This window comes from Delphinapterus leucas, chromosome 4 (assembly GCF_059928025.1).
Source record: "Delphinapterus leucas isolate spDelLeu-1000000601 "Yukka" chromosome 4, BTC_Dleu_Yukka2, whole genome shotgun sequence".
Classification (NCBI taxonomy): domain Eukaryota; kingdom Metazoa; phylum Chordata; class Mammalia; order Artiodactyla; family Monodontidae; genus Delphinapterus; species Delphinapterus leucas.
The window spans coordinates 104,282,307-104,304,075 of record NC_143132.1 but is presented as its reverse complement, the minus strand read 5'-3'; the positions used below and the strand labels follow the sequence as shown (position 1 = coordinate 104,304,075).

The 21,769-nt window shown below is 35.2% G+C and overlaps 1 protein-coding gene across 4 annotated transcripts in view; it reads right to left on the bottom strand.

The window, feature by feature from the left end:
• Window positions 1-21,769, bottom strand: part of IFT80 (intraflagellar transport 80) — a 107,341-nt gene that overhangs the window by 29,994 nt on the left and 55,578 nt on the right. For all 4 annotated transcript variants that reach the window (XM_089910953.1, XM_089910955.1, XM_089910952.1 and 1 more), the window contains 3 exons: window positions 14,345-14,524; window positions 4,355-4,473; window positions 506-580 (listed from right to left, as the gene is read on the bottom strand). In XM_089910953.1, the coding sequence (XP_089767079.1) occupies window positions 506-580; window positions 4,355-4,473; window positions 14,345-14,524 (374 nt within the window). The remainder of the gene's footprint in view (window positions 1-505; window positions 581-4,354; window positions 4,474-14,344; window positions 14,525-21,769) is intronic.

Here is a 21,769-nt window from a genome sequence, read left to right as displayed (position 1 = left end):
AATTTTAATTTCTAGTATAGTAAATGTCAATATATATAACCCACATATAGCCCTCAATAACTTTTTAAGAATGTAAAGAGGGCTTCCCTGCTGGCGCAGTGGTTAAGAGTCCGCCTGCCGATCCAGGGGACACGGGTTCGTGCCCCAGTCCGGGAGGATCCCACATGCCGCGGAGCGGCTGGGCCTGTGAGCCATGGCCGCTGAGCCTGCGCGTCCGGAGCCTGTGCTCCGCAACGGGAGAGGCCACAACAGTGAGAGGACCGCGTACCGCAAAAAAAAAAAAAAAAAAAAAGAAGAATGTAAAGAAATTCTGAGACCAAAAAGTTTCAGAACCACTGACCTAAGAGCTTATTCTCTTACTTTTTTTTCTTTTAAAATAAAGAAACAGATTGATTCCAAGTGACAAATGTACCATTCTGTAAATGGCATGATTTAAAGAGTGCTTTACTGCAGTTTAAAATATTTTAACCCCTAATTAAATAGTGAAACATGATAAACAAATTACCTTTCTGCCTGCAGAATTAAACTAACAGTTCCTTCTTTGAGATCAAATATAAGTGGTGTATTCCAGTTCTTCGTACTGAAAGACAAATAAAATGGATATTTATTAACACTTAAAATACCAAATACTTTTTAATAAGCAGATGGGTACTCATTTGAAATGAAGTATCTTTAGTTTCACAGTAACTCTGTATATATTTCTATTACAGCACTTGGTGCATTGTTCTGAAATTATTCACTTAACGTGTCTGTATCCCTGACTAGAAAGCGGACTCTGTGTCCCTAGCACCTGGCACATAGTAAGTACTCAATAAATGTTTATTCTAGGAGCCACAATATGCAAATTGAGGAATCATAAGTTCAAGTTCTGTCACTTATTAGCTCTATGATTGGGCATGTCATCTAATGTTTCTCTTTTGAAAAATAGTAGCAGCATAGTATAGTGAAAAGAGGATGGGGTTTTGGCTAGACAAATCAGGATTAGAAATCTGGTTTCACCACCTGTCGGCCATATGATCTTAATAAGCTTGACCTAAAGAACAGTTTTCTTATTTTTAAAATGGAGATAATGATGACTTACCTAAAGCATCTAGCTAACTGCCTACTGCATAGCAGATACTGAACAAACAAACACTGTACTAACAATAACATGATGAACAATTTTTCCTACAGGTCTCCCAGTGTAAATGTTGAGCTGAATGAAGATTTCTGTGAAACATTCTGTAAACTGTAAAATACTGTATTAATGTAAGCTATGACTATGCCTACTGAATAAACAGATGAATGAATGAAAAAATAACTCCTATGATTTTTATGATGTAATATGATTCAAAGATAAGGATGGGTGGAGAGAACATTTACAAACTGAAAAACCCATCCCCAAATAATCAAAGGTGTTTCATAGTTTAAAATGTTTTATTACTCCTATATATTCTGAATTTCTCTCAATTACTTTCTCAGAACCAATTCTTTAAATCAGATTAAATCTCATATTGATCCAGGAGATGGGGGGAAGGGGAAGGTTGCAGTAAATTGGGGGAAATTAATCTTGGCTAATGCAGAGCCTGATACCCATTTCAATAAGTAAATGCATGCATAAAGCCAAACAGTGAGTAAATCACTACTAATAATTAGTAAGTCTGAGGTTCACAGGTACGATAAAGCTATGTACTTTTGTACTTTAGAAAAAATATCACAGCGTGCTCATTTATGCAGTCATCAGAATTAACGTTCATTCTTTGTCGAGAGAGCTGATACGAATAGTGAGTATGAGGTTTTTTTAATGTCCCCTTACAAAATATCTGAGGTTTATGACAACTGATATATATACATATATATATATGACATGGAAATAATAACTCCCTAAATCAGAACAAGAGAATTTTCTATACAACTATTTGAAAAATCAAATGAAAATTTAACATAGAATGCTCATATATGATTTTCTTTGTCTGGAACTTCTTTTCATATAAACCAGTATATGGCTTGCATGTTTGTTTTTAAAATTATATTTTTATTACTAAAAAAGGGGCAACAGTTATTAGGAACTTGGATTCAAATTCCAGCTCTTCCTTTAGTAAAGAAGTTAAGTAATTTCACCCAGGGTAAGTTACTTAATTACCTCTGCGTCCTTTAGTTTCTTCATTTTGTAAAATGGGAATAATAATAATAATATCCAACACACAGAGTAAATTAGATCATGAACATAAAAGATAGTATAATAGAGCTCAGTAAATAATAGTTGTTATTATCTAAAATACTAGGTATTTTTAATTTAATGAACTATATTTCAGTATGATGGGTCTCAGCATTACTTCATTCCCACTACTGCTCCCTGGTATTTCACCTTAATAAATATTTTGTACCTTCATAAATGTCTTGACAACAAGAGAAGGGAGGTAATGTTAAATCAGAAAAGAAAAAAAGCAATTTAATATTTTGACACATACTACCTGGTATGAGAAAGGTACAGTGACAAAAAAATTAAATAACAGCTTCTAAACTTTTGGTAAGTATTTTAAAAAGCAACCTCTTTAATACAAGTAACACATAATGATACCAATCCTACAGATTCAAACATTATGTCCTTGCCATTAAAATTAGTAGAATAAATCCCTCGTTTAGGGCAGTTAAGTTAAGAGCCCTACCTTTCTTCAACCAAACCCTAAACTGAGGAAATCTTCTCTGTTTTCCTCAACCCCATGAAAATTATTCAAAACCCATGTGCACTAAGTGATTGTGAGATTCCTCATATTCTATAGTCCCTTTCCTATACCTCAATGGTTTAACTTGGTAGCTTTCTTGACTTTACCCAAAGCCTCCCTTCTCTTTCACGTAAGAAAAAAAATTTCATGTAAAATTGAGCTGCTTATTTCTTTATGCCCTTTCTCCTTTGCTTGTCCCATTTCATTACTCCAGGCTTGGCTGTTATTCTAAGTTGCAGATTCTGATTAGTAGCAGATTTCCACATAAGTGAGTGACAATTTGTAATATATACTTGTAGCAAGTGATACTGTTAATTAAATTTTAGGATACCTTTGTGTTGTGTATTACTGAGCTTTAGCTTACCAAGACAACAGTCTACTTTATGTTTTTCAATTCATTTATTCATCCCAAAATATTTATTTATTTAAGTACTTACTACATGTACTGGGTATACAGTGGTGAATAAGACACATACATACTCTACCCTCAATTTTCTATTCAATGATTAAACTATAACCACATAATGTTATAAATATAAGCACAAAATGTAAAAAAAAAAATCTTTATTCACAACTCTTGAAAGTGTCATAGTGGTTCCTTGAGTTTTCTGGATAGTTGAGAAGTCAACTGGTGGCAAACTAGAGCTAGTTTGTACCGACTGTTATATTTTCAGGAATTTTGCAAGCCAACTGTTAGATAAAGCCATTATTTAAAATTAAAATATATAAACATAATTAAGCAAATTATATTCAAAACAAAGATAATACTCAAACTGATCACTTCCAGTTTATTTTATTACATTTTACTATTATCTATGCACTTGAGATTATTTACACCTATTGTTATCTATATGGTGGCAATTCTATATAATGGTTTGCCACTGTGCATCTCTTCTTAATTCTGTGACATCATATTGGTAGCTTGAAATTGGCCATGGTAGAAGTATTTATATAAGAGAAATGAGCTAACACTGCAAATCAGGTTGTTTGGTTGGTTGGTTGGTTTCCAGAAAGCCAGTTCAATATTTGTCAGCACACACTGAGTTACATAAAAATACCAAGTAAGTTTTTAAAGTTTTAGGTGCAAGTTTCTTGGATGTATTGAGTCATTTCCTGCTTTTTAATACAAAGTATACTGAACATATTTTCTTTCATCATTTCTGGACAACTCTGGATTATCAATAGGAACATTTATGATTACCCTGGACTATGATATTAAGCCTGAACACCTCCTTGTGTCCTTACTGAACATCTTTCAGCCTGCTGTCAGGCTGCTAGCTGTCCCCGCTGCCAGTGGTTAGGTGGTTCCTTTTCCCATCATTTATCAGATGCTCCTAACCTTCTCTGGGCTTTGAAATCAAATTACGATGAAGTCCTTAGAGCTATGAGTAAAGTAAGAGTAAACATTATCTCGGAGAAGGTATTTTGTATTATAAAAGTGATTATTAACCGTTGATGCACAAACTTTATTAGATCTACTTTCCTTACTCATAGCTTACTTTTTATCACTTCTTGGTTGGTAGTAAGTTCAAGAAGGCAAGGCTTTGAGAAAGTTAAGTTTAAACCAAACCATGTTGATATGAAAGCTTGAAAATAAATTCCTCCTCACAGACAAAACTCTGGATTTTAAAGAAATGCAAGATGCTTACGAGAACACATAACACTGAAGAGACGTTGAAACAACTAAGTGTGCATAGTTCAAAGAGGCTTTAATGACTCTATCACGGAATTCCAGTAAATCCACTGCATCATTAAGAACATTACGAACCTAAACAAGGGAAAATGAAATACCGACAAACAACATTAAAATACATCAAATTTTAATTAGATAGGTTAGCAAACACAAAAATTTCTATGCATTCTTGATTATCTAATCATAAAAAGAAGAAGAATTCAATAGGAACCAGGCATAAGATTTGGGCATAAAATCATCCAACAAAACTACAGACACAGAAAACTTAGAAATAAGTAGAAAAAGATCTACGTATAGAGATTTCTAACATGAAAGCCAATCTGTATGATGTGGCAGTGGAGCAACAAGGTGAAAACTGCTGTAACAGTGAGATATATAGTCAAAGGAGTATGGCACATAGGAGCTGGAAAGAGACTATATGATTTCTGCCCAAAACAGTAAGAGATCAATAATTTATGAAATATATTTTTAAAATTTTAGGGTTTTTAGGGTTAGATCTTACTTTAAAATTTAAGTTCTAAGGAAAGAGATATAATAACTTTAAAAATCAAAAGTGGAGTAGGAGGTGTTAGTAAAGAAACCAACTACATAGTGAAGAAGCCAAGGTGTGCAGAGGGGTGGAAAGTATTTCCATGCATAAAAACACAGGGATAATATATAAAAAAGCTAAGCACCAAGTAACAAGTGGCGACTTGCCTATGATAGTCAAAATTATTATAAAAGTTTGTTAACTGATAAAGTTTTTATTTTTTAAAGTTTTTTGAAGTTTTTATGTATTACCAGAATGGGTAATACATTATAGTAAGAGGTGAAAATTAGAGAAAAAGAGATTAATTTTACTTAGAAGTTAGTGTTTCTTTAAATTCCCCTCAAAATGTTATCATCTTTCTAAATTAGCATGACAATTATAGTATTAATGAAGAATAAAAGGGTATGGAAGGAAAAAGAGGAAGATAAAGTCAAACTTCTTCTAAGTACTTCTTCAAATATACCTACAAGGCATATTATATTTTTATTACCTGTTCCCCAACTCCTATCCCCACCAAACTATTATTGCCATGACAAGAGATAGCAGAATTATATACACATCTAATCCTTGACCCAGCAATCTTACTTCTAGAATTCTATACCAAAATAAACAAGCAAAACTATGAAATAACATATACACAGGCTATTACTACATACAGCACTATTGGTAACAGCAAAAGACTGGAAACAGCCCAAATATCTATCAACAGGGGATAGGTTGAATAAACTACATTCACAAAATAGAATAATATACAGCTATAAAGAGGACTGAGTAAGATCTATGGAGCAACCTCTACGATATATTGTAAAACAAAAAAAGGCAAGATGCAAAACAGTGTGCATAGTATTATACCTTTTATCTTATAAAGGGAAGGAAATGAAGATATATGGATTTGTTTATATTAAAAAAACAAAAATTGTAAAACAGTATTCAATAATATATTATTAGAATAATATTGAGATTGTTATTTTAAACTATATTTTAGGATATATTCTAGGATATATTAATGTCTTTAAGAACAAAAATTTTCTTGTAAAAGAAAAGAACTGCAAATAAAAAAATCAAGAGTAAAATTCCATAATCTTGAATTCTGAACTTGAAACCTCAGTATACACTCATATTTTTATCTGTCAAAAACAAATACATTTTATCTTAATAAAATACATTTTATTTTTTATTTAAAAAATAAATACATTTTATCTAGAAGTAATGATCAAACCAGTAGCAATGAGCACACCTAGAACCTGGATCATGGTCTCTAAATAACATTCCCCTCCAAAAGGAAAGAGGCCTTCTTGGAAAAATGGTGGATTTCAAGTCTGGGACAGGAAATGTATCAATATAAGACACCTGGAACATCTTGTCAGAAATGCAAGCAAGCTGTTGAAATCATCTCAAAAGAACACAGGAGTCAAATGGCCAAAGATGGAACCATTGGAGCATTAGAAAGAATAAAGACTGCAATGGATTGAAATATATCAAAAATGTTAAAATCTGCAAGTTTATAATGATAACAACAACAAAGAAACTCATTGGGCATACCAGGAAACCAATTCGCCATTTGAAAACTGGTAAATAAAGGAAAATAATTCAGAATTTGTCTCACTTCAGAATAACAAATAGTTGATTAGGCAAAGTCTTTTACAGAATTCTAGCTAATAAATGCAGAAGGAATGATAGAATTACAAGATGCAACTCCTGATGAAACATGGTTTTAAACAAGTACCATCCATGGCTGCTAAAAATATTAAAGTAAAAGCCTAATGGGAAACTATCTGACATATGAATCAGACTTATAACACCTGAACACACTGATAAATCTCATCATTAAAAGAGAGATAAGCAGACATGTGTCTCGCAACAGGAAGTGTACAGCATCACCCACAAAGTATTCTTTATATTTATCAAGGCTCTATATCTAATAAGCAGTCTACAGGAAATACAGGGGCTAGATGTACATGTTAAATGTAATCATACCACAGGGATGCAAACAGGAAAATGTAGGAAATTCAACAGAACAAATGACCTGGTTTTGTAAACAAACAAATAAATAAATAAGGAGGAGGAATTGTTCCAGATTTTAAAAGATTGAAGAGACAAATTAAATGCAATATGGGACTTTGTTCCTGGTACAAACCAACTAACTATAAAAATATATATTGACATGTACCACAATGTTCATTGCAGCTCTATTTACAATCTCCAGGACATGGAAGCAACCTAAGAGTCCATCGACAGATGAATGGATAAAGAAGATGTGGCACATATATACAATGGAATATTACTCAGCCATAAAAAGAAACGAAATTGAGTTATTTGTAGTGAGGTGGATGGACCTAAAGTCTGTCATACAGAGTGAAGTAAGTCAGAAAGAGAAAAACAAATACCGTATGCTAACACATATATATGGAATCTAAAAAAAAAAAAAAGGTTCTGAAGAACCTAGGGGCCGGACAGGAATAAAGACACAGATGTAGAGAATGGACTTGAGGACACGGGGAGGGGGAAAGGGTAAGCTGGGACGAAGTGAGAGAGTAGCATTGACATATACACACTTCCAAATGTAAAATGGATGGCTAGTGGGAAGCAGCCGCATAGCGCAGGGAGATCAGCTTGGTGGCTTGTGACCACCTAGAGGGGTGGGATAGGGAGTGTGGGAGGGAGACGCAAGAGGGAGGAGATATGGGGATATATGTATAGCTGATTCACTTTGTTATACAGCAGAAACTAACACACCATTGTAAAGCAATTATACTCCAATAAAGATGTTTAAAAAAAAAATATATATATATATATAGAGAGAGAGAGAGAGAGAGGGAAAATAATGGGAGAAATGGGACCTGTTACTGTAGACAGACTAAGGAGACAACTGGAGAAATGTGAAATATCACTATGATTATGTTAAAATAAAAATAGTTCCTACCTTTTAGACTTTTTTTTTAAGTCTTAATCAAAAAGAGTGTTGCCAGGACTAGTGGTAAAGAAAAAGACACTGATAGGTTTGCTTCATTCTTCCAAGAGTGGGGGAAATGACTGCAGAAGGGCAGTAGTCCGATGGCAGGTGCTTCAAAGGAGCTGGAGTTCTTTAGGGAAGAAGAAGTTATTGTGGTCTGGAATCAGCAATGAGGGGTAAGGAGACAACTACCTGACCCCCAGACCCAGTAATACTTGACATAAAGAAGAAAAACACCTCTACTTAAGAAGGCTGTAGGAGAAACACTGGTCTCAGGAGTCAGCAGGTTTTTTACTTTTTTTTCATAAAAATGTGAAGTGTACTTTCAGTGATAAGGCTGAGCTCTGTCTGCAAGGCCACAGGTACATGCTGCAGGTTGTGCACTGCACAACTCTAGGTCTAAGTGATGGGCCCCCTAGGATTGAGCAAACCATGACTGTAGGTGGTGAACCTGTGAGTCTCTCTTTAAATCCTAGGCTGTTCTAGGTTTGTCTTTCAGGGAGGGGAGAAGAGAGCTACACCACAGACCCCATGCTCTGATTTCAGACAGAGACTGGATCAGGCCACTTGTCTCACTTCAAGTCCTTTCAGGTCCATCAGCCTATAGGAGCCCCTCTCTGCGTTGCCTTTGCCTCCCTGCTTCTGGACCAGGAGTCAAGCAGGTTGGAGGCTTCCCTCCACACTGCATTTTTGTTCCATTTCTGGTCCACAGAGATGTTTATCCTATTTTTGAATCCAGATAAGTCTCTTTTAAAAATGCATTTCATAAATTATTGATCTCTTTAGAGCCAAATGTATGTCTCATCCTTCCAAGTATGAACTTATGATACCATTTTCACCAGAAGTCTGAGCTCCCAGAGACTTTTTAAGAGGTCCAAAATGCCATCCTCTCCCAGAAGCATTTTAAAGCTAATGGAATGAAATAGAATTTTCTAAAGGAAGTTATATGGTCGTTTCTTTATAGCAACATGATACCCAGTGAAATAAACTGGCTGTTAACACAGGTTTAGGAAAATTCAATATTTAAAAAATACGATGTATAATCCTCTGTCATTACTCAAATTATAGGCAGACTTCTTAAAATTCATATTGGCCTAAAGCTTCACATGGGGGAATTCTATTTTTTGTGAATCTGGAACACTAGAACAGGAATAAAACATCCTGGCCATGATAATAAACAAAAGACACACTGATAATTGCTGTTATAATTTCAAAGCTATGGTGAATCCAACATCAGAAATGTCCTGTGCTGAATTTTAAAATGCACCCATTTACTCAGGGCAGCTTCAGGACTAACCTGTTCATACTTGTATCACCTAATACTTCTATCTGACCACAATATTTAGACTTCTCAGGCTAACATAAGTCCAAAAATTCTGTTTCTACACTTCCAAATACTCGTTTAATCCTAAACATAGATACAGCCATAGCAATAGTTACCATTTATCTTTGCTTTACATACATTATCTCATTTAATCATCAAAATCACTCTTGCTTTAACTCTTATCTTTACAGGAGATAGAGTGACTAAGAATCAAATAATCTTGAATTATGGCAACGATTAAAAGCCAAAGCTGTGCCCCATGCTAAAGTGAGAGAGGCAGGAAAGAGAAAACGGTAAACTTGAGACCTGAGGAATGCCTCATCTCCTCCACCTGTACCCTCTCCCTCCTAGGCACTTCCTCCCAGCAAAGACATCAACTATCCCTTTTGGAAAGGATCATCCACTGGGATTCAGCCTGGAGACAAGGGACAACTTAAGAAACCGTCTCACTCTAGGTTACTGTATCATATAAAAGCTGAGGTCCAGAGAGACAGGTAGGGCAATGAAGCCTATTGCCAGGTAGCAGCTGCCAGGTCAAGGTCTGGATTTAATAATTAGGACTCAACATGATCTCTGGTTTCTGAGTTAACAAAACACAAATCAACCAAGTCTACCAAGCTTCTGAGAAAACTCTAAACCAGGCAAACAAAAAGTTGTGATTGCTGTCCCTATAGCAATCTGTGGCTCCACCTCACAACAACGTTAAGTGGGCTGCTAAAATGTACGGACCCCAGTAAGGGAATCCTCCCAAGTGGGAAATCTTCCCAGAAAGGCAATCTAGAGTTGCCAAATTAACCAAGCAACTAACTTTATTGCTAAGAAAAAGAGTTCTCAAGATATTCCTGGCCAGCTGGGTTTTTGCTAGGAACCTGGTAATCACAGTGCGTTGTTTTCCCTTCTCCCATTTTCCAAATTGTTTTCATCGCAGCTGCCCTGTTTTCCCTTCGTCATTATAAACTGGGAATATGGGGGAGAGAAGAATATTAAAATTCGAATTTATTTATAGTTTTCCAGACCAGAGAGTTGGAGCTGGAATGACTGGATTAGTCTAGGTTATCATCTTTTAGAGAGGGGATGGGTTTGTTTTCAGTTGCATATAGAATAGCTGCAAAGTTAAGTAGTGCATTTCTGAATTATACATACATGTGAATAAGGGAAAGTATGCGTGGTGAGTAGATTGTAAGGGGATTAGTGATTTCTATATCCTCATATTCACATCCTTATGTAAGTCTCTCCACTGTGTGTAGACTGGACCTTGTAGCTTGCTTCCAGTGAACAGAAATAGGCTAAAATGATGAGATAACACTTCTGAGTTCAGGTTATAAAAGACTGTGACTTACGTCTTGCTCACACTCTCTGTGCCCTTCGTAACTGCTCTGACAAAGCTGCCAAGTTGTGAGCTGCCCTGTGAAGAGGCTACATGCAAGGAACTGAGGGTGGCCTCCAGTCAACTGCCCTCAATTCAACAGACGTTGATAAATGGAATCTTGCCAACAACCTTATCAGTGAGCTTGGAAGCAAATCCTCCCCAGCTGAGCCTTCAGGTGCCACTAAGCCCTGGCCAACACCTTGATTGCAGCCTTGTGAGAAACTATGAGCCAGAAACTCCAGCTAAGCCACGCCTGGATTCTTGGCCCACAGAAACTGAGAGATAATAAATGTTGCTGTTTTAAGTCACTAAGTTTTCAGGTGATTTATTATGCAGCCATCGGTAACTAATACAGTTATGGTTGCTAAACAGCCGAAAAAGATAGACTATAGTGGATATCTGTTGGTTTCTGTCTGCCCAGAATCAAATGCTATCTTTTCTGGTAAATATGCTTTGGTTTTCCTTTGGGAAACCATTCCCCCTATTATTCTAAGTGACTAAGTGGTTTACATGGGGTTGACTCATCATTCCCTCCACCTCCCAACGAAACATACTTGACCCAGGCTTGGCACATGAGATCCAATGCTGAGACCTCTGCTGTAATTACTAAGGGGCTGGAGGGGAAAGCACTCTTTCTGTTGGACTTGAAGTTGGTAGAATGTAAGCCTGGAGCTACCAAGGCCTCAAAAGAGAGACAGCATTTGTGAAAATGAAGCCAATACAGAAAAAAGGACCGTTGAGGAAGAGATATGATGGAACTCCTGTTGATCTTATTTAAGCCTCTGGATCCAGTACAGCCTCATCAGTCCCACCTCTTGACTTCACATGGACCAATAAATTTCTTTTGTTTCTTTATTCTTTACCTTCATTCAATTAATTTGAGATGACTTTATGAAAAAACAAAAGATTTTCAACATATTAATCTAGGAGGTCCCATGAGAACAGGAACCAAACCTGTCTTATTCACAGCTGTACTTCCCATTGCCTAGCTCAATGCCTGGCAAGTAGGGCATTGAATAAATGAAATTGTTCTAAGAAAAAACTATGAATAGACCCAGCTTAGCAAAAATGCAATACAAATGTCTTATAATCACTGAGAGAGTAAGACCTCTTTACAAAAATAAAAATACTATTCTAGTCCTAAAATTTTGAAAGATTATTTGCAAACATTACTTTAAGTATAAAGACAATTTGGATTAGATAAGCTATTTAAAAACCTCCACTGTTCATCTTATCTTATGTAAAAATCCTCTAATTCTAGGATGATTCCTTTTTATTATGAAAGAAAAACTTCTCTTTTTAAATATATTCTCATCTTGGGGCATTTCTAAAATTAAGGCAATACTATATTAGCTAGCCACCAAGCACTACATGAGTAAAAGTGTGTCCCCAAATCAGCTGATTAGAACTCACAATGCATTCTTTGTCATAGACACAATACTATAAATAATGTTTTGGTTCTCAGGTTGACTAACAAAAGTATATATATACACTATCACCTAGATCCAAACACTCATTTACAAGAAATACAAAAGACAGAGAAGTATGTCAAACCACACCATGGGGATGCAATTAGCAATGTCCACACTATGGGGCTGGACAAACAATTTGGTTTCAACAAATAAACCGCAGGGGGTAAAATAGAGATGGAAGGGGAATCTACAGACTAAAAGAGACTTAAAAGATATGTCAATCAATTGCAACATGTAAACCATTCTGGATTCTGATTCAAACAAACAAGCTTTAAAAAATGTGACATGGCGGAAACAATCGAAAATTTGAACACTTCTTGGATATTTGATAACATTAAGGAATTATTATCATTTTTAATGTATGACAATGGTATTGTGGGTATGTTAAAAAGAGTCCTTATCTTTTAGCTGTATATATTGAAAACTTCACAGCTGAAATGATACCTGAATTTGCTTCAAAATAACTGGGGGAGGGGGAAAGTAGATATGGACATGGATGGGGCAGGTTTGATCATGGGTTGACGGCTGTTAGGGCTGGGAGATGAGTACATAGAGATTCATTATACTATTCTGTCTCTTTTTGTGTGGCTTAAATTATCCATAATAAGTTTAAAATTTTTTAAATAAGAAAGTAGAGGGACTTCCCTGGTTGGCCAGTAGTTAAGACTCCGCACACTGCAGGGGGCCCAGGTTCGATCCCTGGTCGGGGAAATAAGATCCTGCATGCTACAAGGTGCCGCCAAAATTTTTTTTAAAAAAAGTAGAACAAAGAAAATGTATAAGGTACCTAATTATTATCAGTCTGGTGACCATTATCCAGATTGTCTGTGAAAATCTGGATACTCAGTCTAAAGAATACCTGAACAGACACATCCAAGAAATCACAAGATACATGCTTCCAAATTTTTTTTCAAAGATTTTTTTTTTTGATGTGGATCATTTTTAGCATCTTTATTGAATTTGTTACAATACTGCTTCTGTTTTATGTTTTGGTTTTTTGGCCACAAGGCATGTGGGATCTTAGCTCCCCACGCCCAACCAGGGATGGAACCCTCACCCCCCCACAATGGAAGGCGAAATCTTAGCCACTGGACTGCCAGGAAAGTCCCTCAAATTTTTATAGTAATTATAATCATCTGAATTCAGAATACTGAAGATAGAGGCAACTGCTATGGACAGGAGAAAGAAAGAAAGAAGATAGAGTTCCCTTTCCTTTGGGAGAGAGTTTGCCATCAACACATTGTCTTTGGCCACTCCTCCTAACTTTCATCAACTAACTTTTTCCCATTTTAGCTTGTCTTAGGTAATTCTTAAAAGGGGAAAAAAATATTTTTTAATCAGGTTAAATAAACTCATACAATTATAAATAAATAAAATAATGTAACCCTGATAGTGATCAGCAGGTTATTACGTCTGCCTTGAGGTCAGCTCCAGCAGTTAAATCTAACTTGTTACAGCTTCCTTCCTTCTTCCTCAACTGAATCCACATATTCCCTCAATGCTTCAAGTTTCACTATCCCTGTTGTCAAACCCAAGTTCATGTGCCGGAGGCACAGTGAGGCCAAACAAACCAAGACATTGAAGTCTGGAGCACAGAAAGGTTTATTGCAAGGGCTAAGCAAGGAGAAAGGGCAACTCATGCTCAAAAGGCCCAAACTCCCTGACAGTTTTGGGGGAAGAGTTTTTAAAGGTAAGATTTGGGGTGAGGGCTGCAGGGTATGTGATTTTCTTCTGATTGGTTGGTGGTGAGGTAACAGGGTGACGTTTCTGAAATCTCAACCTTCTGGTTCCAACCAGTCTGGGGTCTACATGCTTGTGGTCAAGCATGTAGTCACCATCCTCCAGCTGGGTTGGGGTCCTAGTTTCTGTAGAACAACTCAAAGATATGGGCTTTTGTACCAGGGAGGGCCCCACAGGGTCCTGCTCAGTTTCAATCTCCTCTTTTCTTTGATACTCCTGAACCTTGAGGGGAACAGGTGAGGGACAAGAAAGCGAATAATGTTTTGGATAGAGAGGTTAACCATAAACTTGGCAGAGAAACTCGGGCTTAGGGGGCCTCAATTTCATCCCTGGCTCAACACCATAATTTCAGTACCTGTGGGCACTCATATTCTACGTCAGTGAAAGGTTCTTATTTTATGTCATGAAAAAGTCACTAATAGTATAGTTAAAATATTTCTAGTATGACTGAATCTTTATAAACCTGATTTAAATATAATCAATGAAGATAATTCCATTTTCTGTATTGTAAACTAATGTGAAAAGAAGAAGATTTAATCAACCTGAAACATAATCATACCTGCATGGTCCTTCTTTTAGTTAATGTTACTTGAAAATCTTTCCACTCCCAACGTTGCTCCACCACATGTGCAAAAACAACATGTCCATTTCCACAGGCTCCAGCGATCTGGGTGCCATCAATTGACCATGTGATATTAAATATGCTGCCAGTGTTGGGCTTTTCTAAAGCATATGACCACTGGGGAAGAAAGAACAAGAATAGAATCAATTTATTTCAAAAACATTTTAAAGAAGTTTCAAATTGAACATATGTTAACATACTAGGATGATTTTTTTTTAAAGAATGTATCTTTATTTTAGAATTATTTAGAAATATTTTTCTTAATAAAATGATAGCATACTGAAACAGAAGATATAGATGTGATTTTTAAAGTATACAGTAGAATACATAATATGATAAAAGAGAATGAAATCGCTCAAGAACTGCAAAACACCCACACCATTTTGATTTACATCATTTAATTTTAAGCAGTTAATACTAAACGGGTAAATACAAAGATTATGTAGGAAAAAAACCGACATCTTACTATTAATTCATAAGAATCTCTACAGTCCACACATCTAAAAATTTGTTACAATATTTCAATAGTGTCACTAAAAATTGAAACTAAACACACAATGTAACTAAAACACCTCTAAAACACATATCTTAAACCATGAAAGTACAAGTAAATAGATAGTTTCCTTTTTTCTTTTTCTCACAGTGCAGTTAACCTCTTCTAGAATCTATATGTTTGAGAAAGCAATCTAGCAATATCAATAAGCAACACCTGGAAAAAGGAGATTCTTGTGTGTGTGTGCAAATAAGACAGTAAGAAAAAAAAAAACTTTTTCAAAGATGGTATTATATGCATTTTCTTTCATTCTTTCAGATGAAACATACATATTTACTAGAAGGATGATTTATTTATTTGACTAAATTTATTTATAGTCTCTTTCCATTCTTTTAACCTTACAGACTACAGTCAAATTAAGTCTTGATTTTTTGTTGTTGTTGCCCTTGGGTGGGCATTTATTTTTGTACATTGGTTTTTTATTTGTTCGTTTTAATATTTGTTATCAGCTATGGGCTCACTGACATAAAATTTGGAGAAAATAGAAAAAATATAGAAAAAATTCACTAATCCACACTACTATAAAACAAGACTTTAAATTCCCAATAAAAGTTCACATATCCAATAAAAAGGCTGTATGACTCTTACTACCCAATGACACTTTTTTTCAACTCCTTCCCATCCCCCTTCAAATCTCTAGCTATTGCTTAAGTAAAAGGCTCTATGATAATGTTACTATGAAGGTAATGAACAAACTGTAAGCTTTGCTTCATCAGCAGCATAAATATATATACATAAAATTCATATTTTTAAACTATTTACTGTAAAGCATGATTTAAAAATACCCAAAGAACCGAATCACCCAGAAAAATCTTACTAAAATTAAACATACAAATATTTATCTAAGAACTCATGCCTGATCCTAGAAGAGAAAATGAAAAGAAATTTTAGATATTATCATCACCCTATATTCCTCTGACTTCTTTCAGAGTCCACATGAACCATGATACCCAAGTTATATTAAATTCTTACCTTCTAAAAAATTAAATGATTTCTTCCTCTTTGCAATTACTCTAGTAATAAAAAAAAAAAAAATACAAGCACAAGCAAATCATCAGAGAAGGAGTCTTGAATAGTTGCTAAATTTGAGGGGACAGGGTTATATTTTGTCCAATCAGTAAAGTTAATAATTTTTATTGGCAAATCAAAAAGATTTATCATTTGTCCTTTTTTTTAAAATTGAGGTATAGTTGATTTACGACATTATATTAGTTGCAGGTGTACAACATAGAGATTCAAAATTTTTTTAGATTATACTCCATTTAAAGTTATTATAAAATGCTGGCTACATTCCCTGTGCTTACCATTTGTGCTTTTAAAGAGACTTTTAATGCTCCAAGTCTCTTTTCTTCTCCAAATAAGCCATGGAACACTGGATTCACATTTGCATTTCCAACCACTAGAAAGAAATGAAACAGCCTCCCTGGATGTAATTTAGTGGTGCTAGCAGCAAGAACTCTGAAGATGAATTTTTACCTATCCCTCTCACTTATGCTAATCTCTTTGACCAAACTATCCCTTTGTTTAAGGTAGTGTTACTCAAAATGTGCTCAGGCCAGCACCATCTATATCACTTGTGATCTTGTTAGAAATGCAAATTAATAGGCCCCGCACCATCCTATTGAATCTGACCCTCTAGTGGATGAGGACCAGGAAACGTTTTGCTGTTGTTAGCCTGTTGTTTTTTAAAAATTTTTTTATTGAAGTATAGTTGATTTACAATCTTGTGTTAATTTATGCTGTACAGGAAAGTGATTCAGTTATACATATAAATATTTTTTAAAATATTCTTTTCCATTATTGTTTATCATAGGATATTGAATATAGTTCTCTGTGCTATACAGTAGGACCTTGCTGTTTATCCACCCTGTATATAATAGCTTACATCTGCTAACCCCAAACTCTCACTCCATCCCTCCCCCAACCCCCCGCCACCACCACCTTGGCCACCACAAGTCTGTTCTCTATGTCCATGAGTCTATTTCTGTTTCGTAGATAGGTTCATTTGTGTCATACAGTATTTTAGATTCCACATACAAGTGATTTCATATGGTATTTGTCTCTTTCTGACATACTTCAATTAGTATAATAATCTCTAGTTGCATCCATGTTGCTGCAAATGGCATTACTTAGTTCTTTTTTATGGTTGAGTAGTATTCCATTGCATATATATATACCACATCTTCTTTATCCATTCATCTATCAATGGACATTTAGGTTGTTCAGGAAACTTTTAATGAGCTCTTCAGGAGATTCTTAAGCATCATAAAGTTAGGACACTCGTCCTCAACTCTGTACATTAGAATCATCTGGGAAGCTTTTTTCAAAAAAATTACCAAAAGCCAGGAATACAACCAAATAAATCCAGAATTTCTTGGGGTGGGGTCTGGATATGTTCTTAAAAGTTCTCTGGGGGCTTCCCTGGTGGCGCAGTGGTTAAGAATCCACCTGCCAATGCAGGGGACACGGGTTCGAGCCCTGGTCCGGGAAGATCCCACGTACCATGGAGCAACTAAGCCTGCACGCCACAACTACTGAGCCTGCGCTCTAGAGCCCATTAGCCACAACTACTGAGCCCACGTGCCTAGAGTCCATGCAACAAGAAAAGCCACCTCAATGAGAAGCCCGCGCACGGCAAAGAAGAGTAGCCCCCGCTTACTGCAACTAGAGAAAGCCCGTGTACAGCAATGAAGACCCAACGCAGCCAAAAATAAATTAATTAATTTTAAAAAAAAGTTCTCTAGGTGATTTTAATGTAGAACCACTGTTCTAAGAGAAAAGCAAAATCTGTGATTCGCTTTAAGACTATCATTAGCTGCTGACTCACTGTTAATACCAAGCCAATGAATTTGCTAACACTTGAGATTACACGACCCTTGTTTTATCCACTAATCCAGCTTCTCTTTGTTATGTATAAATTTTTCTTACATTCATCAAGCTAATTTTTTTCTTTGAAACTTTTTATTAGAATTTCAAACATAAAGTATAATAGGAAGAATAACATAAAGCAGTGGTTCTCAAACTTTAATGTGTATTAGAATTACCTAGAGGGATTGTTAAAATAAATGGCTGGGCTCCAGTTTCTCTGATTTAGTAGATCTAGGGTGGGGGCCAAAGTGTTTGCATTCTAACAAGTTCCCAGGTGGTGCACAAGCTTCTGGTCCAGCAACCACACTTTGAGAATGGCTGGTATAATGAAGCCCCATTACCCAGTTTCCAACAATTATCAACTAATAGGTAATTCTTATCTCATGTGTACTACCACCACAGCCCAGATCATTTTGAGCAGTCCCTCACATCATATCATTTCATCACAAAATACGTCGGCATATATCACTAAAAACACAAAGATTTTCTAACCCAACCTCAATACCATTATTAAACATAAAAACAATTAACAGTAACTGTTAATAAATATTATCTGTTAATAAATATTATAATAAATATTAGTAAATATTATCACAGTATCTAGTCACTGTTCAAATTTTTTCCAATTGTCCTTTTTTGTCTTCAGTTTGTTGGAATTAAGATACAAATAAGGTACAATCATTTTGATTGGTTGCGAAGTCTCTTAGATTTCTTTTGATCTTTAAGTTTCCCTTACACGTTCTTTTCTCTTGAAATTTTCTGTGGTTGAAGAAACTGGGTTATGTCCTGTTGTTTCCCATAGTCTGGATTTTACCATCTGTACTCTCATGGTGTTAACATGTTAGTCTGTCCCCTTTATTTCCTGTTAATTGATAGTTAGATCTAGAGTCTTGATCAGATTCAGGTTTGATTTTTTTGGCAAGAAAACTTCGTAAGTGATGTTGTGTACTTCCAGCAGGAAGCGTTTAATGTCCGAATGTCTTATGCTGTTAGCAAATGATAATCATTGCCTAGGAGGACTAATTCACTTACAGTTGCAAAATGGTAATATTCCAATCCTTCTTTCTTCATTTACTAACTGTAATAGTGCTACAAAAAGAAACATCTCCTCAACTATTTGGTTACCCTGGGATACAGTTCATATATCAAAGGCAGAATAAATTCTTGATTATTTCCCCTTAATTATTAGTTTTCAAAAATATAAATTTGAATAGTGACAATATTATCAGTAGATAATTGATAATATTAAGAAAGTACTGTTAACTGTTTTTAGGTTTAATAATGGTATTGAGGTTAGGTTAAAAAAGAAGTCTTTGTGTTAGTGATATATACTGAAATATTTAGTGATGAAAAGATGTAATGTCAGGGATTTGCTCTAAATGATCTGAGCCATGGAGAAGTAGGTGGTGGTATAGATGAGATACGAATTAGCCATTAGTTAATAATTATTGGGTAATGGGTAAATAAAGATTCATTATACCAGTTGGTTCCCTTGTAACTTCCAAATGTAACCAAGAAATGTTACTGTTTAGTATCAAGAACTCATTAATTTTAACATATTTGATGTGTTTTTATAAATACAGTGCTCCAATTAGCCCAATTTTAGCCAGTGGAATCCCCTTTCAGTTGGTTCTTTAATCTTTTTGACAGAACCCTGTAGTCTTTGATCACTTCCCCGGCTTTGTACAATGACAAAATGTTCCAGTCTCATTTTTATATTTCCTGACCCACACCTGGCATCAGTCTTTTCTTCAGTGAGTCATGGTGCACTTTATGGAAATACGGAAAATGGTACTGAAAAAAAACCCACAAGTGCTAAGGGTTCTCGCTGTTACTGAGCTGATCATTAAAGCCTTTTCTAGGCCTTTTTAATAGACAGAACTAGGAAATTTTTTCAATAACTCAAACTGATACTTCCAATTCAAATCCAGGAACTGTAGGATTTTTATTTACCCTCTCCAATCTTACCTCAGTATCTGCTTTCACTTAGCCAAAAATCCCAGCTCTTAAGAGCATCAATATAAATACTCAGAATAACAACATCAACACCACAAGCAAATAGTTACAAAAGAGTTAAAAAAATTTTTTCATTCTTTTGCCCTTAAGCTTATTTCCCTTTTTTTAAAAATGACAACTTTATTGAGATATATTTCACGTTACAAAATTCACCCTTTTAACGTATAGAATTCAGTAGTTTTTTCAGTGTAGTCAGAGTTGTGCAACCATCACCACTACTATTTTCAGAACATGTTTATCACCACAAAAAGAAACACATGCCCATTAGCAGACACTCCCATTCCCCCCACCCTCACCCCCAAGCTCCTGGTAACCACTAATCTACTTTCATTTTCTATTCTGGCCATTTCATGTAAATGAAATAATACACTATGTGGCCTTTTGTGACTGGCTTCTTTCACTTAGCATAATGCTTTCAAGGTTCATCCATGTTGTAGCATGCATCAGTATGTCATTATTTTTTATAGTCAAGTAATATAGTATTGTATGGATATACCATATTTTGTTTCTCCATTCATCATTTGATGGGCATTTGAGTTTTTCAACTTTTTTTTACTATTATGAATAATGCTGCTATGAACATCTGTGTATAGGTTACTGTGTGGACATGTTTTCAATTCTCTTGTATACATACCTAGGAGTGGAATTGCTGTGTCTGTGGTAACTCTATGTTTAACATTTTGAGGAACTGCCAAAATGTTTTCCAAAGTCTTAGGATAATTTTCTGTTGAGTCTCTACTGTAAGCACAAGGAACAGACAATCAAATCATTTAAAGTCATTTGGATTAGCTCCTCTCCGGGTAGGTATACAAATGACTGAATACACAATTAGGTTCATTTTTTTCATTTACTTTGGTTTTAGGAATTGCTTTCTAAAAATTTAATTTTGTTTTATAATTATGTAAAATATTTACAGGGTATCAAAATTAAATTTACCCAAAAAGTATATAAAACAAAGTATAATCAAAGAAGTCTAACCTCTATCCCTTTTCTCTCCTATTCTCTCCTTCTCAATATTGATAATTATTTTTTAATTTTATGTTTTATCCTTATATCTTCCTTCATTCTAAGTGTGTATGTGCACAGCTGTGTGTGTGTCTCTGTGTGTGTGTGCACGCACCAGCATTTATCTAAGAAAGGCGTAGGAGTAGTGGTACAAATACGTCCAATATGAAGACATTATCTATTGTAGTATATGGATATACATATCCTTTTATAGCTATTGATAGTATGATCAATATGTTTTTACATACTCTGTATATCCATACATGTGACTTCCAGATTGCTATAGCTGAAGCTAAAATTCTCCAGTAGACTCCTTGAAAGACTCATGGGAATAATATTCCTTGAATTCTTGCATGTTTATACCAGTATGCTTATGACCTTTATATTTAAAAGCCAGAATAGCTGTAGTATCCTATGTTAAGCATTGTACAGTGACACTATTAAAATCTGACAGCATTCTGATTTTCCCCCCTTTATGAGTGACTTGTTCTTTTCCTTGGATGCCCACAGGACTTATTTCTTCTTTAAACTCCTACAGTTTTATTAGTGTATATCTGGGTGTTGGCCATCTGGGTCAATTTTCCTAGGTATCTGGTATGCCTTTTCAATATCAATTTCAGATCCCTTAGGTCTGAGAAAATCTTTCTTGAATAGTGGCTTTTAGTATTTTTCTGTTCATTGCCTTGGACTTCTCCTTTAAAGATTCCTATTATATGTACTTCAGATTTTCTCTGCCAATCTTCTGTATCTATCACTTTCTATCAAACTTTATATGTCTTTTGCCATTTCCTTGCTTCCATTTTACATTCTATTTATTTTAAGGCATCATCCACTGTGTTCATTGGCTCTTATATTCCTTCTAGTTTGGTCTTCATTTCTGTAATAATTTTTCCTTTTTTAAATAATTCCCTCCTGAGTTC